This window comes from Macaca nemestrina, chromosome 4 (genome assembly GCF_043159975.1).
Source record: "Macaca nemestrina isolate mMacNem1 chromosome 4, mMacNem.hap1, whole genome shotgun sequence".
Taxonomy (NCBI): Eukaryota; Metazoa; Chordata; class Mammalia; order Primates; family Cercopithecidae; genus Macaca; species Macaca nemestrina.
In genome coordinates, this window is record NC_092128.1 from 19,203,458 (window position 1) to 19,222,179 (window position 18,722).

The window sequence follows — 18,722 nt, forward strand, 5'->3', positions numbered from 1 at the left end:
CATACTTTAAAATTATACCTAAAAATTTAATTCCAAAGTAAGTATGAGATCACTGCAAGAAATGAAAAAAAAAATTCCAAAGATATATAAAGAAAAAGTTAATAATTTCATGTCTCTGCCACTGCCTCCATACCCAACTCCATGGTAATAGATGTGCGGGGCCTGGGGTATACAGCCCCCTGTACCTTTCACTAGGATTATACAAAGACATGCAGTATAGTTAGGGATTTTCACATTTCTTTTTATAAATATTACACAATACAACATACTCTGAAACTTACTCCTCTCAGGAATATATCACAGACGCTTCCCCTTGGCCAATGGGTATAACTCAGACATTATTTTTAGCAGCTGCATCATATGTGATCATTTCCCAGCCTGCCTGTGGTTAGATGTGGCCATGTCACTGAGTTGTGGTCCATGGAGTGCAGAGGGAACCAGCACTCCATGCCTACGACTGGCCTCTAAAAATCTCCTGTTGGGGTATCCTCCAATCTCTCCTTCTATCTGCCAGCTGGAAGTGAAGGCCTCCAAGGCTCCCACTCACAGGTGGGGGAAGCCTGGGTCCCTGAATTACTATGTGGAAGGCCACTTGCTAAATCCCTATCCTGACTGTTGTCAGAGTGAGAAATAAACTTTCATTGTGTTAGGCTGCTGTTAGCACTTATCTGTCACCGCAACTTGTGTTACCTAACTGAGGCAACAGCTTCCACTTTATTAGTGTTTCTGGGTTCTTTTTTTGTGGATAATCAGATATAAAATCCAAAACCTAAGCCCAGGCACAGTGGTTCATGCCTGTAATCCCAGCACTTTGGGAGGCCAAGGCAGGAGGATGGCTTGGGCTCAGGAGTTCGAGACCAGCATGGGTAACATGGTGAAACCCCATCTCTACAAAAACATACAAAAATTAGCTGGGTGTGGTGGTGGGTGCCTGTAGTCCCAGCTACTTGGGAGGCTGAGTTGGCAGGAAGACTTGAGCCTGGGAGGCAGAGGTTGCAGTGAACCAAGATCGCACCACTGTACTCCAGCTTGGGTGACAGAGTGAGACTCTGTCTCAGAAAAATAAAAATAAAAATCCAAAACCTGTATCAGTCAATCATGAAGTCACTTATTACACATTCCTCTAATATCTATTAATTCATACAAATGTAATATGGAGTCCTAAGCCATCTGTCTTATCCATCTGAATGAATTCATAGGGGCAAGAAAAACATGGTCTACCTTTCAAATTGTTGCTTATTACTATGTACATTCATTTAGGTTGATCACAATGCAAGCTTGATTTCTTTTCTCTAAGAGTTTAAGGAACCACTTTTCTTTTTGACCACTGTCCTTTCATCAACTGTCCCTGACTAATCACTCAAACGATATAGGTTTTGTTGTTTTGACAGAAGTGAAAAAACTTTCTAAATAATTATTTCAGTTTTTCTTGCTTTAAAGGTAGAATAAAGGGTGAATAGACAACAGTTGGGAAAGTGAAAGAAATGGGAATTTTAAAAAATTAGCAAGACTTGGATTGTTCTAGTTTTCAAAAATCATAATAAGCATTTAGTAGTAATAGTTGTAGTAGGAGGAGCAGCTTGAATGTTTCAACATGAAACCCAGAAGATCCTCGTGGTCCCTACTTGCATTTTAAACTAACGCTCCCCCAGCTTTATGACTGAGGTGAATATTTAGTAGGCCTCAGATTGTGTTGCAGCAGTTTGGGGTAGAATGATTGCCACGTGGTCACAGGTATGTGTGATAAAGGGAAACTGTTGTATGTATAATGTATGGAGAGGAAGAAATAAGGGAACATGGAAACAGATGACTTTGGTATTTTGTCCATGGGCCTAACTAATGATGTTGCTCAGATTCCACAGTTAGGGGTCAGTGTGAGTTGGTGACAGCATTGACCTAGGACTCCATGTACAGACCTAAAACACTCTAGAAGAAAATATGTTTATAGGCCGGGTGCAGTGACTCACGCCTGTAATCTCAGCACTTTAGGAGGCCAAGGTGGGGAGATCACTTGAGGTCAGGAGTTCAAGACCAGCGTGGCCAACATGGCAAAACCCCATCTCTAGTAAAAATACAAAAATTAGCCGGGTGTGGTGGCAGGCACCTGTGGTCCCAGCTACTCGGGAGGCTGAGGCAGGAGAATTGCTTGAACCCAGGAGGCAGAAGTTGCAGGGAGCTGAGATTGTGCCACTGTACTCCAGCCTGGGCAACAGAGACTCCCACTCAAAAAAAAAAAAAAATGCTTACGGGATACAGTGATTTGAGGTCATACTAAAAAGACCATCAGATCCTAGCTGTTGGATCAGATATTTATTTCACTAACAAAAAGATTAAAAGCCGGGTGAGATAGTTCACACCTGTAATCTCAGCACTTTGGGAGGCTGAGGTGGGAGGATTGCTTGAGCCCAGGAGACCAAGACTAGCCTGGGCAACACAGAGAGACCATGTCTCTACAAAAAAAAATTTAAAACATAGCCAGCCATGGTGGTGCACGCCTGTTGTCCCAGCTACTTGGCGGGCTGAGGCAGGAGGATTGATTGAGCCTGGGAGGTTGAGGCTGCAGTTAATTGTGATTATGCCACTGCAACTGCACTCCAGCCTGAGCAACAGAGCAAGACCCTGTGGAGAAAGAGGGAGAGAGAAAGAGAGAGAGAGAGAGAGAGAGAGAGATTAAACGTATTAAAAGTACAAGCATTTTCTACAACTTCTCAAATTATTATTTAAAAAAGGCAAAAAGTGAATATGTATGTCTGGTGGGGGTGCTAAACAAGGTGAGAATGACACCCCATCACACTAAGGACCTCCATTTACCAGACTGGTGGGTGTCATCCATACAGAATTGGAGAAAGGGTTATATCCTGCTTTTGCTAATGATTTATAAGGTGGGCACTTACACTCAAAATCTTATAGCCTTTATTTCCAGCCATTCTTCCATTTTACCTACTTGGACTCCTGCTCAAAAATATCCAGTGCTTCTCCATTGCTTTTGGAAATAGATGTAAATACTTCTGCTGGGCAGTAAAGGCCCTCCCCAGTCCAGGCCTGATCTATTTGTCTAAACATATTTTGTATTAACTGTTGTCTAACACCTGGCCCCAGTCCGGGGCAGGGCCATCCCTAGGGCACGGTCATTCCATGTGCCATGTCCATTTTTCATTCCCAGCCCTAAGCCTTTCCTCCTCTCCTCCACATATCCAATCCCAGTGGTGCCATGGGCAGAACTCAGTGTCTCCAAGTCCACCTCCACATAGCGGTCTGGCTCCCTCCAAAGTGCAAGATAATTGGTTGGTGGGTGGTCTGACGGGTGCAGTTGCATGGTGCCCCACATTCAGAAGGACCATGGGTCTGGCTCCTCTGTCTGGACTCAGATGCTGGTGCATTCTGGCCTTACTCATGTAACAAGTATTTATTGAACCTCAAGTAAGTGCCAGGCACTGTTCTAGACACAGTATCAGTGAACAAAACAGTATCAGTGAACAAAACAGACAATGACTTTGTGAAACTTACTTTCTAATAGAAAGAATCAGACCATATAAAATGAATCAGACCACATAAAATGAACTTTAAAAATAAGTAAATAATAAATGATGTTAGAAGACAATAAATGCTATGCAAATATGGCAGAATAAGATAAGGGCAGGGATTCTTATTCTAGAGTTCCAGACTCATAGTGGGTTCATGGATAGAATTCAAGGGATCTGTGAACTTGGATAGAAGGAAAAATGACACATTTGTTTTCATTAATCTTAAACCTTCAAACCTGACTGTAGGCAACCAACCTCAGAAGCCACAGCAATACCTATAACTTTGTTACCAATTGAAATCACAGATATTTTGTATCAGATCAACAATTGTTGCAGATTTCTTGAACTGTTGTTTACATTCATCACTACTTTGTAGCTATTGGATCTGTGGTTAAATCTTGATATGCAATGTATCAGTAAAGAAACATACATTTAATAACTGTTTCTCAAAATTGTATCAATAAAGAAATATACATTTAGTAACTGTATCTCAATATAATTAGCTTCTTTTGTAGTCTTATGTGTTTTTATTCAATGCATTTAAAAACATTATTCTGAGAGGGTAATCCCAGGCTTCACCAGACTGCAGAAGGAATCCACGCGAAAAAGACAAAAGGTTGAGAACACCAGGTAAGGAAAAATGGGGTGCAGTAGAGGACAGTGTGGGTGGAGGGGCAAGTTGCAATATTAAATAGGGTGGTCAGGTTAGGTTTCATGCCTAATGCCCTTTGGACCCAAGTTTCTACTGCTTGCTCTCCTTGGCCATCCCAGTCATTGCCCTGGCTTTGCACAACCATCAGACTCAGGAACCCGGTGGTGCCATCTTGTTAGTCACCACTCTCCCAACTGCCCACCACCTTCCCCTCTCTGGCTATGTAACACAGGACTTAACATTCAGAAGTTTGTAATGAATGTAATAATGTCAATAGAGCACAAAGAAATTCCAGGATATTTTTAAAAATCTTACCTGTTGTTGTTGTGCCTTCTATTTAAACATCCAACTCAACCAGACAAACTAGCTCAAATCAGCCAGGCGGTCCAGGCAGTATATGTCTCCTAAAGAAAAGATAAGCAAAGCAAATCAGCAGCTTCTGACAGTTGATGAAGTGTACCACCTAGGGCAAGTGGAATGCGAGCTGAAGATATTGGCATATTCCAAAAGAAATTCTTTAAAAATTCAAATTCATCTCATACATACATAAGAAAATCCTCAGAATTCTGACAAAAGATTCTTTGTTGTTTTTTTTTAACTTACACTTTGAGGTTGGTGAATTATTTTTAAAAGATCTATACACAGACTGTGATAAAACACTATAAGGAAATCACAAAACTAAATTCTTCCTTAAAATGACTAAGATGTTGTTAGCTGTAGGTAATGGGATCCTTGCTAAAGGCGTCTTCGTAAAGACAGCTCTCCTCTCAATAAGGCTGGAGGTCAGTGGTTCCAAGGCCAGTTTACTTCCTCACCTGCAAGATGTCACTAATTGATCCCACCCAAAGCATCCCATCCTACTATGTTATGGCTGAATAAGAGGGAAAGGAAATGGACCACCTCTTCCCATGGAACACACCTTTATGAGAAAGGAGACACTTTCTCAGAAGTCTCCAAGTTTTACCTTTTATCTCACTGGGCCACATGACCACCACTGGAAACATGACTGATTTGCTGCGACTGACTTAGACCAATCATAATTTACTTTCTTGGGCAGGTACATTACTGCCTAAATAAAATCAGAGTTCTACAACTGAGGAAGAAGGCACCAGAGCTAGGGAGCAGACAACCACATGTGTCTTCCACATCGAGTGAAAAAACGCTTCTGGATTATATGGAAAAAAAGAAAAGAAAAGAAAAAAGAACCCTAGGCTTAAAAAATAAAATTAAGCTTTGAAGTTATTTGAAGTAAAAGGTCTATCTGTGAAACTTTTCACTAAAATAATAACAGGTAATCCCAAAACTAAATTCTTCCTTGCATTCTATCACTTAATTATTATATTCCCAGAACTGTTCAAAGCTGTCTAGAAGTATACCCTTTCTCATGGATTCAGTACACATTTATTATCTCCTTCATATCTGACACTATGGTGTTTTGTTGCCTTGTATAGTTTATCTTCCCCTCCCTTCACATGAATAATTTCTACTGAAGAGGCAGACATTATTATCCCACTGTATAGATGAGAAAACTGAGGTGCAGAGAAATGAAATCATTTCCCTATCATCACCCAGTTAAAAGTGATGGACCTAATTTTCCTGATGGTCAGTCCCTCTTTCACTGCTCCCATAGAGGGAAAGGTGAGACATTTAAAAAACAAAACAAAAACCTGTAATACTGATAGGAAAAAATGAATGCAGCACAAACAGACCTAAAATATGCTTTGGGGAGAATAAAGGAGACATTACCTCTGGGGATGTGGGTTGGGGAATAGGAAGGGCTTCATGAAGGAAATAGCATGTGAACTAGGTCTTAAAGGATGGGGAAGACGTGGCGCTCAGGACACTCTGGGCAGAGAGGCTGGCGTGTACAAAGACAAAGATGTGCAGCTATTGTTTAGGGTGCATGAGAGGCAAGAGTGGGAAATGAGATTGGGAAGGGAATTTGGGGCAGATTACGATGGGATTTAGGTGATGAAGGTTATGAAGGTTATTGTGCAGGTAATATGGTGACTCTGAACATCTCTGAGCAATGGTATGCAGTGCGCAGGAAGACACTGTTGTCAACAATGAATTATGTGAATTAAAGAAGAGGGACAGACTGGAGTCAGGAACACCTGTTAAAAAAAATAGCACAGCAGCCCAAGGAGGAGGTGCGGATAGGCTGAATCGGGTACTGGCAGTAGAAATGAAGAGGAGTGGCCTATAATCCCAGCACTTTGGGAGGCCGAGACGGGCAGATCACAAGGTCAGGAGATCGAGACCATCCTGGCTAACCTGGTGAAACCCCGTCTCTACTAAAAAATACAAAAAAAAAAAAAAACTAGCCAGGCGAGGTGATGGGCGCCTGTAGTCCCAGCTACTCGGGAGGCTGAGGCAGGAGAATGGCATAAACCCGGGAGGCAGAGCTTGCAGTGAGCTGAGATCCGGCCACTGCACTCTGGCCTGGGCAACAGAGTGAGACTCCGTCTCAAAAAAAAAAAAAAAAAAAAAAGAAATGAAGAGGAGTGGAAGAATGTGAAAAGCTCTCACAACAACAACAACAACAACAACAACAACAACAACAACAACACAATGGGTCCTGGCAGTTGACCTGCAGTGGCTGGAGCTGAAGGACTAGGAGGTGGTTATTGTTTACCAGAAGCAGGTTTGGGAGGAGATGAGTTCCATTTGGTAGAGGTGTCCAGAAAGCAGGTGGAAATGTGGGACAAGAGCTAAGGAGGCTATGTCAATTCAAATACCAGCCTCAGAGATATAGAGATGAGCTTGCCAAGAGAACAAGCAGAAGGGAACAGAAGAGAGCTTAGATTCGGTCCATCAAGAAAGAGGGTGAAGGGAGAAGGACATGGCCCCTAAATGATCAGGTCTCTCTCTTCTTAGTTCCCTCCTTTAGCCCCTTAGCCTCTCCCTCCACACCAGCAGTTATGGAACTGCTTTGTGTAAATGTATCCCCTAGGGAGTAAATTCAAAATACAGATTGCTGGGTGCCATCCCCAGAGATTCCTGAGTCAGTGGGTTTGGGGTTCTGCCTGAGGAGTCTGTGTCCTTAGAAGGCCCCTTCGATGCAGGCAGCCCAAGGACCACACTTCGAGAAGTGCTGCCATGTAACCTCTCCCTGTGTGATCTCACCTCCTTCTGTGGATGAGCCACCCATTATATACTTACTGATGACTCAAAACAATCTCTATCTCCCATTAAAAACCCTTGGCTGAGCTCCAGTCCTGTACACCCACCTGGCAACTGAGTATCCCTATCTGAATATCTCATCGGTACTTTAGACTCAACATGTTCAAAATTGAATTCATTTTTCCCCACACCTGGTGCATTCAGAATACAGTACAAGTTCTTCAGCTTGACATACAATCTCCAGCGTCATTCTCAACCACTGTCTCGGCCTTGCTTTTCATGTTTAGTAATATTATAATTTCTTACAGATCCTGGACACTCATACCTATCCTATATGCTGTCCCCTGCTAGAACTCACAGTGCCGTACACAGACGTGCCACCTCCCCTGCCCCAAACACACTCCTTGCCATTTGTCCATCTATACTATCTTTTGACCATGTGCATCCTTTTTACTGCTGCACTCATTACATTGTATTATGCTCCTTGCTTGGTGGTTTTTCTTTGAACTTGAGCTCCTTGAAAGCCAGGGCTATGGCTTATTCCCTTTTATACTCCCAGCTCCTGCTACAGAATCTAGCACATAGTAAGCTGTAGCTGAACATTTGGTGAATTGACTTTCCTTGGGAAGAGAAAGAAAGAAAGAAAGAAAGAAAGAAAGAAAGAAAGAAAGAAAGAAAGAAAGAAAGAAAGAAAGAAAGAAAGAAAGAAAGAGAGAGAGAGAGAGAAAGAAAGAAGGAAGGAAGGAAGGAAAGAAAGAAAAAGAAAGAAAGAAAGAGAGAGAGAAAGAAAGAAAAAGAAAAAGAAAGAAAGAAAGGCAGAAGGAAGGAGGGAAGGAAGGGAGAAGGGAAGGAAAGACAAGGGAAGGGAGGCCAGAAATATTGGGGAAAAAATCCAAAAACCTAAACAAGCATGTGAAGGGAGGAAGGACTAGGAATATTGAAAAACAAAACAAAAACTAAACAAACATGTGAAGGATGTGAAAGGGAAGGGACTGAGCCAAGAAGAGTGAGGTGATTAACAGCGTCTAACTCATGTTTGCTTAGAGATCAAGCAGAGGAGGAACTGAGAAACGGCACTCGATTTGGCATCCAAGAAGCCACTGGCAACCTCAGAGCAAAGAGTGAGTCCTAACTGCCCTCTGCCAGGACGGTCAAGCCCCTCCAGGGGTTGCCACATAGGAGCAAGCTCTTTCATGTCAGTGGGAGGAAACCTTACAACTGAAACTTCACACTGCACAGAAATGCACATGTCCATTGATTCATGACTGAGGTAGGCTTAACTTGGCTTAACAGGACCTGTAGGCTTTTAAAAGAGCTCTCCTTGGTCTACCTTTACTTCTACCTCCACCCCCAAGCTGCTTTCTGCACCATTTCTACCTAGTCTGTCCAAGTTCAGCCTGCACTGCAGGTCAGGGAAACCAAGCTATTACCTTCCTCCCATCATCAGAGAAATTTATCTGCAGGGTTGGGTTGCTTCTCTGAACTGCTTCTCATGTGCAAATCCATCCTAATCTGCCATTCCCGCAACCTCCAACAAAATCGCCCTACCTTCTGTGCATCTACATTACAGCTTCTTTTCATTCATGGGCTGATTGCACTTTTTTTTTTTTTTTTTTTTTTTTTTTTTGCCATAATTCCTTTCTGCTGAATGCTCTTACAGCATCAGGAAAACAGCAGGAAAACCTGCACCCCTGTTCAGGTGTCTGATCATTTTCCTTCGAGGAGCAGAAGCAGAAAATGAATGATGTTTCCCTATTCCCCTGATTTTGCCAGTGTAATTTCTCCAAGACTGCCGTTTCCACAATCAGATTCCCTTCACTCTGCCAAGCTTCGCTCTCCCCTTTGCCCTTAAAGCCACAGCTCTATTGTTCCTCATTTGAATGCAATGTCTACTCTTTTAAATTCTCTGTGAGTGTAATGTCTTGTCACTGAAGCTTTCAGTTAAAGAGTTTTGTTATTAAATACTACTGTGTTACATATTGTATCATTGAAACCGATCAAAGGCTTAAAGCAGAAAGACAAGATAATTTCTTAAGAATAATCCAAACAAAAATAGGTCTCTACTATGACTTGTTAAGAAACAGAATTAAAAGAAAAAGAGAGGAAGAAGAAACAAAGAATGTGTGGAAAAGATAGAAAGATAGAAAGAAAAAGAAAATTAAACACACAGTCAGAAAGAGAAGAAAATAGAGATAGAGTAAGAGACCAAAAGAGAGGTGTGATATCAAAAGACAGAACTTGAGATAGTGACCTACCTCCCCCAGGCACATCCTTGAGAGATAAACCACAGGCTCGGACATGGAAAATAAGGAGCTGTCAGGAAAATAAAAGCAACATACACCAAGTGAGAATAAGATACGAGCCACACAGACATCATGCTAAGAATACCCTGAGAGTAATAGAGACATACACACCCAAATGCATACACCAAAACAAGGGTTATCTCTATCCTGTGGCCTTGAAGATATTGTTTTGTTGTGCAGCTTCACAACTATAGGCATACATGAAAAAAAAAAAAAAAAAAAAAAAAGACCCTTCGTTCCATGTCCTGTAAGTAAAATGAACTTGAAAGGAGGTCAAAGCTCCCCCATGTTCACTCTACCAACTCCCAGGAAAGATATGATTTGCACCATTTTGTAGAAAGGCAAATTAAGAAGAGGTAACGGTATAGATGGTTACTAAATCCTTTCCAATTTTCTCGCCTTTATTATTGTTCTTCAGTGCACCCTGAAGTTAAACGGTATTTTGGCAACGTAGAGTTCCATGTACTGTAAAAAAAAAAAAAAAAAAAAAAAAAAAAAAGTGATTTTTTAAATGATTGATTAAACTCCTTAGAACACTGACTGCTAATGTGTTTATTAAATAAATAAAATACAATGCACACTATCTGTAGCCAAATGGGACAGCTCCCAGAACCCTCTCATTGTCTCAGGCCCATGACTGGCAATGCCCTCTCTGCTTGGAGTACTCTCTGGTTCTCTTTTCTGGTACCTCCCTAGCCCTCCCCATCCTTCTACTATCTCCACCCATAAAACAGGACACATATTCAGGTGGAATTTAAGAAACCTGTATTTCCCTCCAAACTAGTTCACCAAAGTCACTAATGCAATTCTTCTTGCTAAATCCAATGGATGCCTTTCTGCACCCCCCACCCCCGTTTTTTTTTTTTTTTTTTTTTTTTTTTTTTGAGGTGGAATTTAGCTCTTGTTGCCCAGGCTAGAGTGCAATGGTACTATCTTGGCTCACTGCAACCTCTGCCTCCTGGGTTCAAGTGATTCTCCTATCTCAGCCTCCCAAGTAGCTGGGATTACAGGCACCTGCCACCACGTCCAGACAATTTTTTGTGTTTTCAGGAGAAACGGAGTTTCATCATGTTGGCCAGGTTGGTCTCAAACTCTTAACCTCAGGTGATCTGCCTGCCTCGGCCTCCCAAAGTGCTGGGATTACAGGCGTGAGCCACAGCACCCAGTTGCCTTTCTGCTTTTATCTGATGTGGGCCTCTCAGTATCACGCAGCACTGTTGGCCTCGCTGGGATGTTGAGGAATCCCCCTGTCCCAGCTGTCCTCCAACTTCTCTGCCCTCTCGTCCATGGGGAGCTCTTTTTCCTCTTCCCATGCCTCAAATACTGGTACCCTCCAGGCTTTGTCGCAGATCCTCTCTCCTCCCAGCTCCCATGCTCTCCTTCGGTGACATTTCACTGTTAGATTTATACCTTGCTGCCACTTGATTGCAGTCCCCAGAGGGAAAGGAGACAATTAGTATACTCAGTCTGCCAATTCATGAAAGAAAATCTAAGCTCATTTCAAGAATATTTTTCCATTATATCATACCAACTACGCTAGCTCAATTGAATGCATGTTTTGCGTCTCATGGATACAGCTTCAGTCATGGCGGCCTGAAAAGAAGGTAGGCCTCTATCCTTTTGGCTCCATCTTGTTCCCCTTTCATGGGACTCTATTTCCTTGCCCAAGATGGTTCCCTTTTTATGGGGAGGAGACTACCTGTAAAATGTTTTCAGTTGACACAAGTGATACTCATTTTAAGATTGCCTAGAATCACTCACTGCTAGACAGCAGCTGGGATGGACTTAGAGGGCATGAACACTGGTCAGTGCTGAGTTCAGGGGCAGTCCTGTAAAGCAGGGACCTTGCTCCAAGACGCTGCCAATCCAGTTATGAACACAGGGTACCTACACAGAACACAAGAGTCAGCCATCTAGGGTAGGGGTATGCTGTGGACAACAGAGCGTGAGCAACAGGCAGGAAATGTTCTGTGAGCCTAAGGAAAGATGAGACAAAAGTCAGCGGGGCTGGTCACAGGGAGGAGTTAGAATAATAATAACTTTTATTGAATCCCTACTATATGTCTGCCCTCTATACAAAACTCTCTCTGTAATCTAACCCAGCCTCAGGGGCTGTGAAGAGGACAATATGAAATGCCTTTTATCAAGTTCTTAGTGTTGTGCTGGACACAACGGGGCATGCAACAAATTGCAGTTATCATCCATTCAACAAATATGTATGCAGTACTCACCATGCATTAGGCAATGCACAGTTACTGGACATACACTACAAAGCAAGAAAAACATGGTTTCTGTCCTTACTGAGCTTACAGTCCAGAGATGCCTTGTCCAAAATGGTAGCCACTAACTATCCATCATTATTAAAATTAAAAATTCAGTTCCTCAGTCATACTAGCCACATTTCATGGGCTCCACAGACATAAGTGGCTACACTGCCATTATGGCAGCAAGTTCTAATGGCCAGCACTAGAAAGGAGCAGAGAGACATGTATGTAGGGTATGTATGTAATAGGGAGTTACATACCTGTGTGGTGAAGGCTATGATAGAGATTTATAGATGCAAAAGGAGAACATTACTATTGTTCTCCTTCTCATAATCAATATACAGACACTGAGGCTCAGAGAGGTTAAGCAATTTGACCAAGATCACATAGTTAAGTGGAAGAGCTAGGATTTGAACCTAGGTCTGACTTACTCCCATGCTATCTTGGGCTGTTTTGTGGAGGAGGTGATCCAGGCACAGGTAGAATCTGGTTAAAGAGAGAAGATGGAGAAGGCACCCCTCTGGGAAAGTGGGTGGGAAAGTGACAGCTTGGGCAAAGGCACAATGACAGAGATGGGTGAGGCTGGCAGTGGGCTACAAGTAAACCAGTCTGGCTAGAGAAGTAGTGACTTGCTGAACTCATGTCCTTAGAAAGCTAAGTCAGGACTCACCTGCCTTGATGAAAAGCCAAGGCGCTAGAAAACTCAGCCCCACCTGCAGAGCTTGAGTCCTTAGAGGATGTTAGCCAGGAGCATGGCATGGCCAGAACCACATATTATGAAGGTGGCAGTATTTAGGATGACCTGGGCCAAGACTAAAGTCAAAGATTGCAGGGAGGATAGAAGGGAAAGAGATAAATGACAGGTGTGGAGCAAAGAACACTAGAGTGGGAGCCACGAGACCTGTTCCTAAGCTTCAATACTGTGTGACATTGGGCAACAGATTTTACTTCTCTGGACTCCATTTCTTCAATTCTAAAAGGGCAGGGCTGGCCCAGATGACCTCTGAGGTCCCTTTTAGCAACAGTGGTCTAGGATTCTGCAAATGTGAATGGCATTAAGTTAAGAGAAGGGGTAGGAAGTGTAGCATTGATTATGGGGGCAAGGAAGACGGCAGAGTCCAAGATCACAGAGAGAAAGGGGTCGTGATGTGCCACTAACAAAATGTGAAAGAGCTTGCCTTTTTTGGGGGGAGGGGCGGGGAATAGAGGATGGGAATGGAAGATGGAGACCGGAAAGGATAAGAAGTAGTGAGAAAATCACGGGGTTGTTTTTAAGAATGTCATACAGTGTTAGAGATCATTATTTTACACCTTAAAAAGACAGCTTTTCAACTTTTCTAAACCCACGATTTACAGTCGGAAATAAAATTGACATCATGGTCTAGTACACTTGTCCAGTACCTATAATCGAAACAAAAGGTTTATGAAACAATAGTTGCCCTTACTAAGGGCAATGGACTCTAATATTTTCTATTGGATTCCATTTCATTCTTTTTGAAAGCCGGTTGCCTTCTGCTGCATTTATTTTATGATCTATTACTGTATCACGACCCACAGTTTTAAAAACAGTGCCTAAGAGGAGACTCAACAAGTCTTCCTAAGTTGGAGGGGATGGTAGGGCATCCTATCCAAGCATCCGGGAGGCAGCTGGAGAAGCAAACCTGAAGAGGCTCCGGGCTGGGGAGAGTTTGGAGAGTGTTTAGCGAAAGCCCTGATAGGAGAGAGCGCTGTGAAAAGCGAGGACCCAGACAGCTGTGAGCGCCCATTCAGTGATGGAGGGGGGACTCTCGGGACAGTGTAGACGCGAGGAGGCGAAGATCAGGGTGACGTCGAAGCCAGACTCCGGCAGGAACCCAGCGACCACCCCGGGGGCTGCATTTCCGCGACGTGCACGGTAGGGCTTCGGTGCCTCTGACCTCGCGTAGCTTTCCGAAGCTCCTCCACTCACCCGCCCTCCCCGGGAGCACGGCGCGCGCCCACTCCTTCATTCATTCATTCCACTCCTAACTCCGCGAGCGCCAACCGGCTGTGAGATGGGCGAGCCACTTTGCCAGCCTGGGGCTCTCTTTCGGGTCGGTTCCCTCCCCGCCAGCACACGCGCGCACCCTCGCACCTGGGCACACACACACGCGCGTGCACACACGCACACACACACACACAAAGTTCTGGGGGCCCCTCTGCGGACCGGCTCGGCTGCGCTGGGCTCGGAGCCCTGCGCCCGCCGGGTCCAGGCCGGCCCTCTCACCCGCTACCCCGGGCCCGCCCCGCGCCCAGTCCCCCCGCGCTGCGCGGCAGCCCCTCCCGGCGCGGTCCCCTCGGGCCGCCGGCGCGGCTCTGCCCTTCGGCTCGGCCTTCCCCGCCTCGCATCCGTGCCATCGGCGCTCGATTGCGCGCGGACTCCCTGTGGCTCTCCCGGCCCCGCGCCCCGCCCCCGCCCGCCGCCCCCCTCCGCCAGCAACTTTTGCGGAGCCCCCGCGCCCAGCCATGCTGAGCTGAGCCCCGCCGGCCCTGGCCGCGCGCTGCCCCCGGCTCCCGCCCCTCCGCGGACCCGCTCGGGGGCCGCGGCCGCTCGGCGCCTCGGCCTCGGCCGCTCCGCCCGCCCGGCCGCCCCGAGCCCCGAGCCCCGAGCCCCCCGCGCCGGGCCCGGGCGGCAGCGGCGGCGGCGGCGGCGGCGCGCCCGGCCCCCTCCCCCGGCGCCGGCCACGGGAGGCGGTGATGCGGGCGCGGGCGGCCTCGGCTGCGCCGAGAGCGGAGACACAGGCTCAAGATGGCAGATTCCGACTGAGGCTGGGGGGGCCGAGCTCGCGCGCCGCTTTCCCGTCCCCGTTGCCATGAACCGCGGACACCCCGGCCCCGATGGCCCCCGTGTACGAAGGTAAGGGGCGCCCAGCCCCGCCGACCCCGCGCCCGCCGCCCGCCGCGGCCCCCGCAGCTTTGTTCTGCCCGCGGCCCCGCGCCCGCAGCCCCCGGCGCCCGCCCCAGCCCCCACCCGGGGCCCGAGGGGGCCGCGACCCCCTCCCTCGCCCGGAAGATGACCGGGACCCGGCGCCGGCAGGGTCCTGCTTCCAGGGCGGGGAGAGGGACCGGGGGCGCAGGAGGGGAGGGGGCGTGTGCGAGGGTGGGCGGCTGCCCGCGGAGGGCAGGGGCGCCGGGGAAGGCGGACCGGTGACTGTGCTTTTTATTTATTTGCGATAAATGAAGGTGATGCGGCTCAGCTTCCACCGCCCCCCCACATTACCTTTCGGAGCACCTCCTTTCCACTTCGCTCTCCGCCCCGCGCCCCTTCCCATTTCTCTCCGCGCCCACCCCACGCTCCTTTATTCTCCGCGAGCCTCCGATTTTGGGGGGGCTGTGGAATCGGAATGCACGGGGCTAGGTGGGGAGAGAGATGAAAAGTCCGTGTCAGAGCCAGGCAGAACAATGAAATAGGCGAAAATCTCCCCGCATTAGCGTGTGGAAGGGGACGTGGACTTTGGGTTTTCCAGCCGGGGGAGCGGCGGATACGTTTTCCTGGCTCGGTCTGGGTCGACCTGTGTTGTGCACCTTCACCTGGCGTCGGGGTATTTTTCCCCATTTGCCTTTAGCAAGAAAGAAAAGAATGCAAGGCAGAAAAGCAGTAGGTCTGCCTCGCACACTGTGTTTCGTTTCTCTTCAGTCCGTTCTGTCAGCTTCCAGCCAGAAAGCAACCCAGAATCAACTAAGTTTTTACACTTCGATGTGTTTTTGTGTGCTTGTAGTAGGAGAAATTTTAAACCCAAGTGTGTCTGATTTTTCAGTCGTTTCATCGTGTAAATGTTTGTCTCATGAAATCATTGAATTCGCAGCCTTCACATACTTTTAGTGTGGGTCCCCCTGGCTTTCTTTCGGTTTTGTTCAGATATTCTGTGGATGAAATCGCAAATGAGAGGGGACAGGGTTTGTGTGGCACAGAGGAGGGCACGAGGGGGGAATGTAATCCGCCTGTAAATCCGGAGAACAGTTGTGGCCAGTGAGACAGGGAAGGCGTTAATAGTTTTATCTCTGTTATAAGAGGCTGATTTTAAAAAAAAAAATTATCTGAAAAGAAAATCTGTTATTAGATTCAGGGCTCCAAATGAATTAGGTTTCTGGCCGGAATAAAGTTACCAGTCAGGCCCTGGATAACGAGGCTGTAAATAACCTATGGACTGTAAATATTTTTTTTCAGACTCTCTTAGAAACAAAGGGGCTGTTTAGAAGGCAACAGAGAGATGTTATTCCAGGGGCTTTCCTCTTTGATTCTGAAGAACACAAGGTCCATTTAACCATTCGACAAAACAAAACGAAATTTCTGATCACTCCACCACGCAGAATAGAACATGCCGGTGGACATGTGAACATGCGGGAGAACCCATGTCGGGCGTTCATTGTTCATCTGCGTCTACAGGAGGGGGCTACAGTCAATGCTCCCACTGTCTAGAGTGTTAAAATGAAACAATTTTCTCTTTATTAAGTAGCTCCTTGAGACTCCCTCTGCTGGACACTCCTGGTGAGTTGCGAGAAGGAACTTGGCATTGAATTCAGAACTATAGTAAACGGCTGGTTTCCCTGTTACTAGGGACCGGGTATGTGAGTTGGGGTGTATTTTGTCAACTTTGTGGAAAGCCATCTTGGGAACTGCACTGTTCTCCTCCTGCTCCTTTCATTCTAAATCCATGTGGAATGTAGGCCATGCCCCCGAGGCTGAGACTTGGCTCTCCCCATTCCTGCTACATTGTTCTTCCAGTTCCTTACGCCAGATAAAGAATTGCAGGTGTGTAGGGTGTTACGGTTTAAGAATAATCATGGATCTCAAAAGTCTCATGAACTGTTTTTATTTGCCAGCCTTCCTTCCCTTTCTCAGGTGACCTCCGTGGTGGCCTCTTTCAGCCCTTGGTTTCCCTCCATCTTATCCATGTGCCTTCTTCATTCTTCCCGCGCTGTGCACCCTTTTATTCCGGATGTTTCTCTGTGCACCTTTATAATTATTTTTCTAATGTTCTTCCCTATCCCACCTCAACTAACCCACATCACTCTGCCAAAAGCCCAGGCCTGGGTGTTTTTGAAAGAGATTGTTGGATATGCTCTACAACAGGTGACCTCTAGAATCAAGGATTAGGTTGCTAGGACCCGCATTCACTCACTGATGATTGTGCCAAGACTCTGATGACCTCCTTTCTCCCGCCATGGTAACATCCGCTGGGTTCAGGAAACCTGATTTTTCCCCTATCTCAATCAGAACACATGGACTCCCTGTGTGCACGCTAAATGAGCAGAGCTTTTCCCGCAGATTTCTATAAGAAGAGGGATTCCTCATGGATTTTGAGCTCCTCTGTGCATGATTCTTCTCAGGAAAAGTGTAGTGACACAAGGGGGAATTGTTTCAATGGGGTGCTGCTGTACCAGGTTGGAATACCAGGTGAAGGCCCAGATGCATTAATGGAGCTTTCTGAACCGCCAGAGATTTAGACAGAAATGCTGTTTTTGAAACAAGGGGTATTTGATCATACGAATTAATGGGTGGCAAAGAGAATCAGTCTTCCCGGGCTTTCTTGAAGGATAGGTTTATAAATAGCACGTTAGTTTTTGGTGGTTTGGAACTGAACTTCTTATAAAAAGGTTTATTTTCTTTAGAAGGTTAAACATTTGCCTTGTGATTGTATTTCCTCTATCAACTTGCTTAGCAAGGCTTTTTCAATATCTAGTGCAAAGGCCAACAGCCAAGGTCTCTATTGCCATGGGTTCTGAATGAGAGGAGCCTGAATTCCAAGTTATTTATGTTTTCCTCTCCCTGAGATATGCTGTGTTGATTACTATTGGCTTATGTAAAGGAATACTTCACAGACTTCCAAAAACTGTTCTGCTGCAATTCATCATCAGATAGACCTGAAGATGCCTATCTACCAAGCTGTCTCCCAAGAAATGAGATTCGGAATCATCTTCAGTTAGCAGAGTTTGATGATACATGCCCTAAAATATCTGTTCCTGCATTTAGGTTTTATATTTTAAAAATTAGTAAGTATAAATATTGCTTTTCTTCTCACCACATTTGAGTAGTAAGTAAGGTGCCTTAATCTTATCCTTGATTTCAGACAGTGTGCTATGATACTTGCATCAGAGAAACCTGAGTTTGAATCTAGCCATATGACTTTGGGCTTTATTGGATTGTGCAGCAACTCCATTAGAAACTAGTGCATGTAAAGTCCCTGGCTATAGTAGGCATCTTCTCAGTGTGTGTTAAATCCCTCTATCTTCTGAGATGCTTACAGGCATGATGACTCCAGGGAAAGAATAACCCACAAATAGTTTAGAAAACCAATAATAGCAACATCTCAATTATTAATCTCCTGCGATTCCCTTTCCAGTTTGGGCACCAGCAACAATAAACCCCCTATAGCCATAGAAGAAAGAACCTTCTTTTTACCCCTTCTGTGACCTTTCCAGATTCTTTATTTGCATTGAGCTTCTGCTAGTTTCAGGTAGAGAATTTCTCTTCTATAGTGGCACTTTCTGTGCTACTTGAAAAATGTGGAAATAAACTGCTGGGGCAGTTTCAGGGGCTGCAGCTGTGCCTTTTGGAAAGTATCCCCAGGTATGAAAGATAACCTTTGCCCTTAACCAAGATCCATTCCTAAACAAAGCAGCAGGCTGGGCAAGGGAGCACCCAGAGGTGGTTCACCAAGGGCCTCTTCCAAGGGGAGGCTCCTCGCCCACCACAAGGCAGGGTCTGCCTCATCATGCATTAAACGTCATTTTCCTACAAAAGGCAATTTGGTGCTTTCTGTAAGTTACAGCGGCTCAGATTCTTTGTATTTTATGTTTTATATTTCTTCATCTCTCTCTTTCTCTCTCTCTCTCT

At 45.6% G+C, this 18,722-nt stretch overlaps 1 protein-coding gene and 1 long non-coding RNA gene across 8 annotated transcripts in view; one reads left to right on the top strand and one right to left on the bottom strand.

Annotated features, from left to right (window-relative positions):
- Window positions 1–120: 120 nt before the first annotated feature.
- On the bottom strand, window positions 121–15,436 carry LOC139362717 (uncharacterized). 4 transcript variants are annotated; one of them, XR_011621914.1, is made up of 6 exons: window positions 15,105–15,436; window positions 11,494–11,578; window positions 9,714–10,067; window positions 9,555–9,612; window positions 4,492–4,580; window positions 121–2,619 (listed from the first exon to the last, which is right to left on the bottom strand). It is a non-coding gene; the product is annotated as an uncharacterized lncRNA (long non-coding RNA). The 4 variants fall into 4 exon arrangements; XR_011621916.1 differs by lacking the exon at window positions 15,105–15,436 and adding an exon at window positions 12,298–14,071; XR_011621913.1 differs by lacking the exon at window positions 15,105–15,436 and having other exon boundaries at window positions 11,494–12,287.
- The window catches only part of LOC105471291 (homeodomain interacting protein kinase 2), a 220,021-nt gene continuing 215,648 nt past the window's right edge, over window positions 14,350–18,722 (top strand). For 2 of the 4 annotated variants that reach the window (XM_071094373.1, XM_071094379.1), the window contains exon 1: window positions 14,350–14,741. In XM_071094373.1, coding sequence (XP_070950474.1) covers window positions 14,723–14,741 — 19 coding nt within the window. In that variant the 5' untranslated portion in view covers window positions 14,350–14,722. The remainder of the gene's footprint in view (window positions 14,742–18,722) is intronic. The other 2 variants (XM_071094375.1, XM_071094376.1) reach the window with 1 other exon arrangement.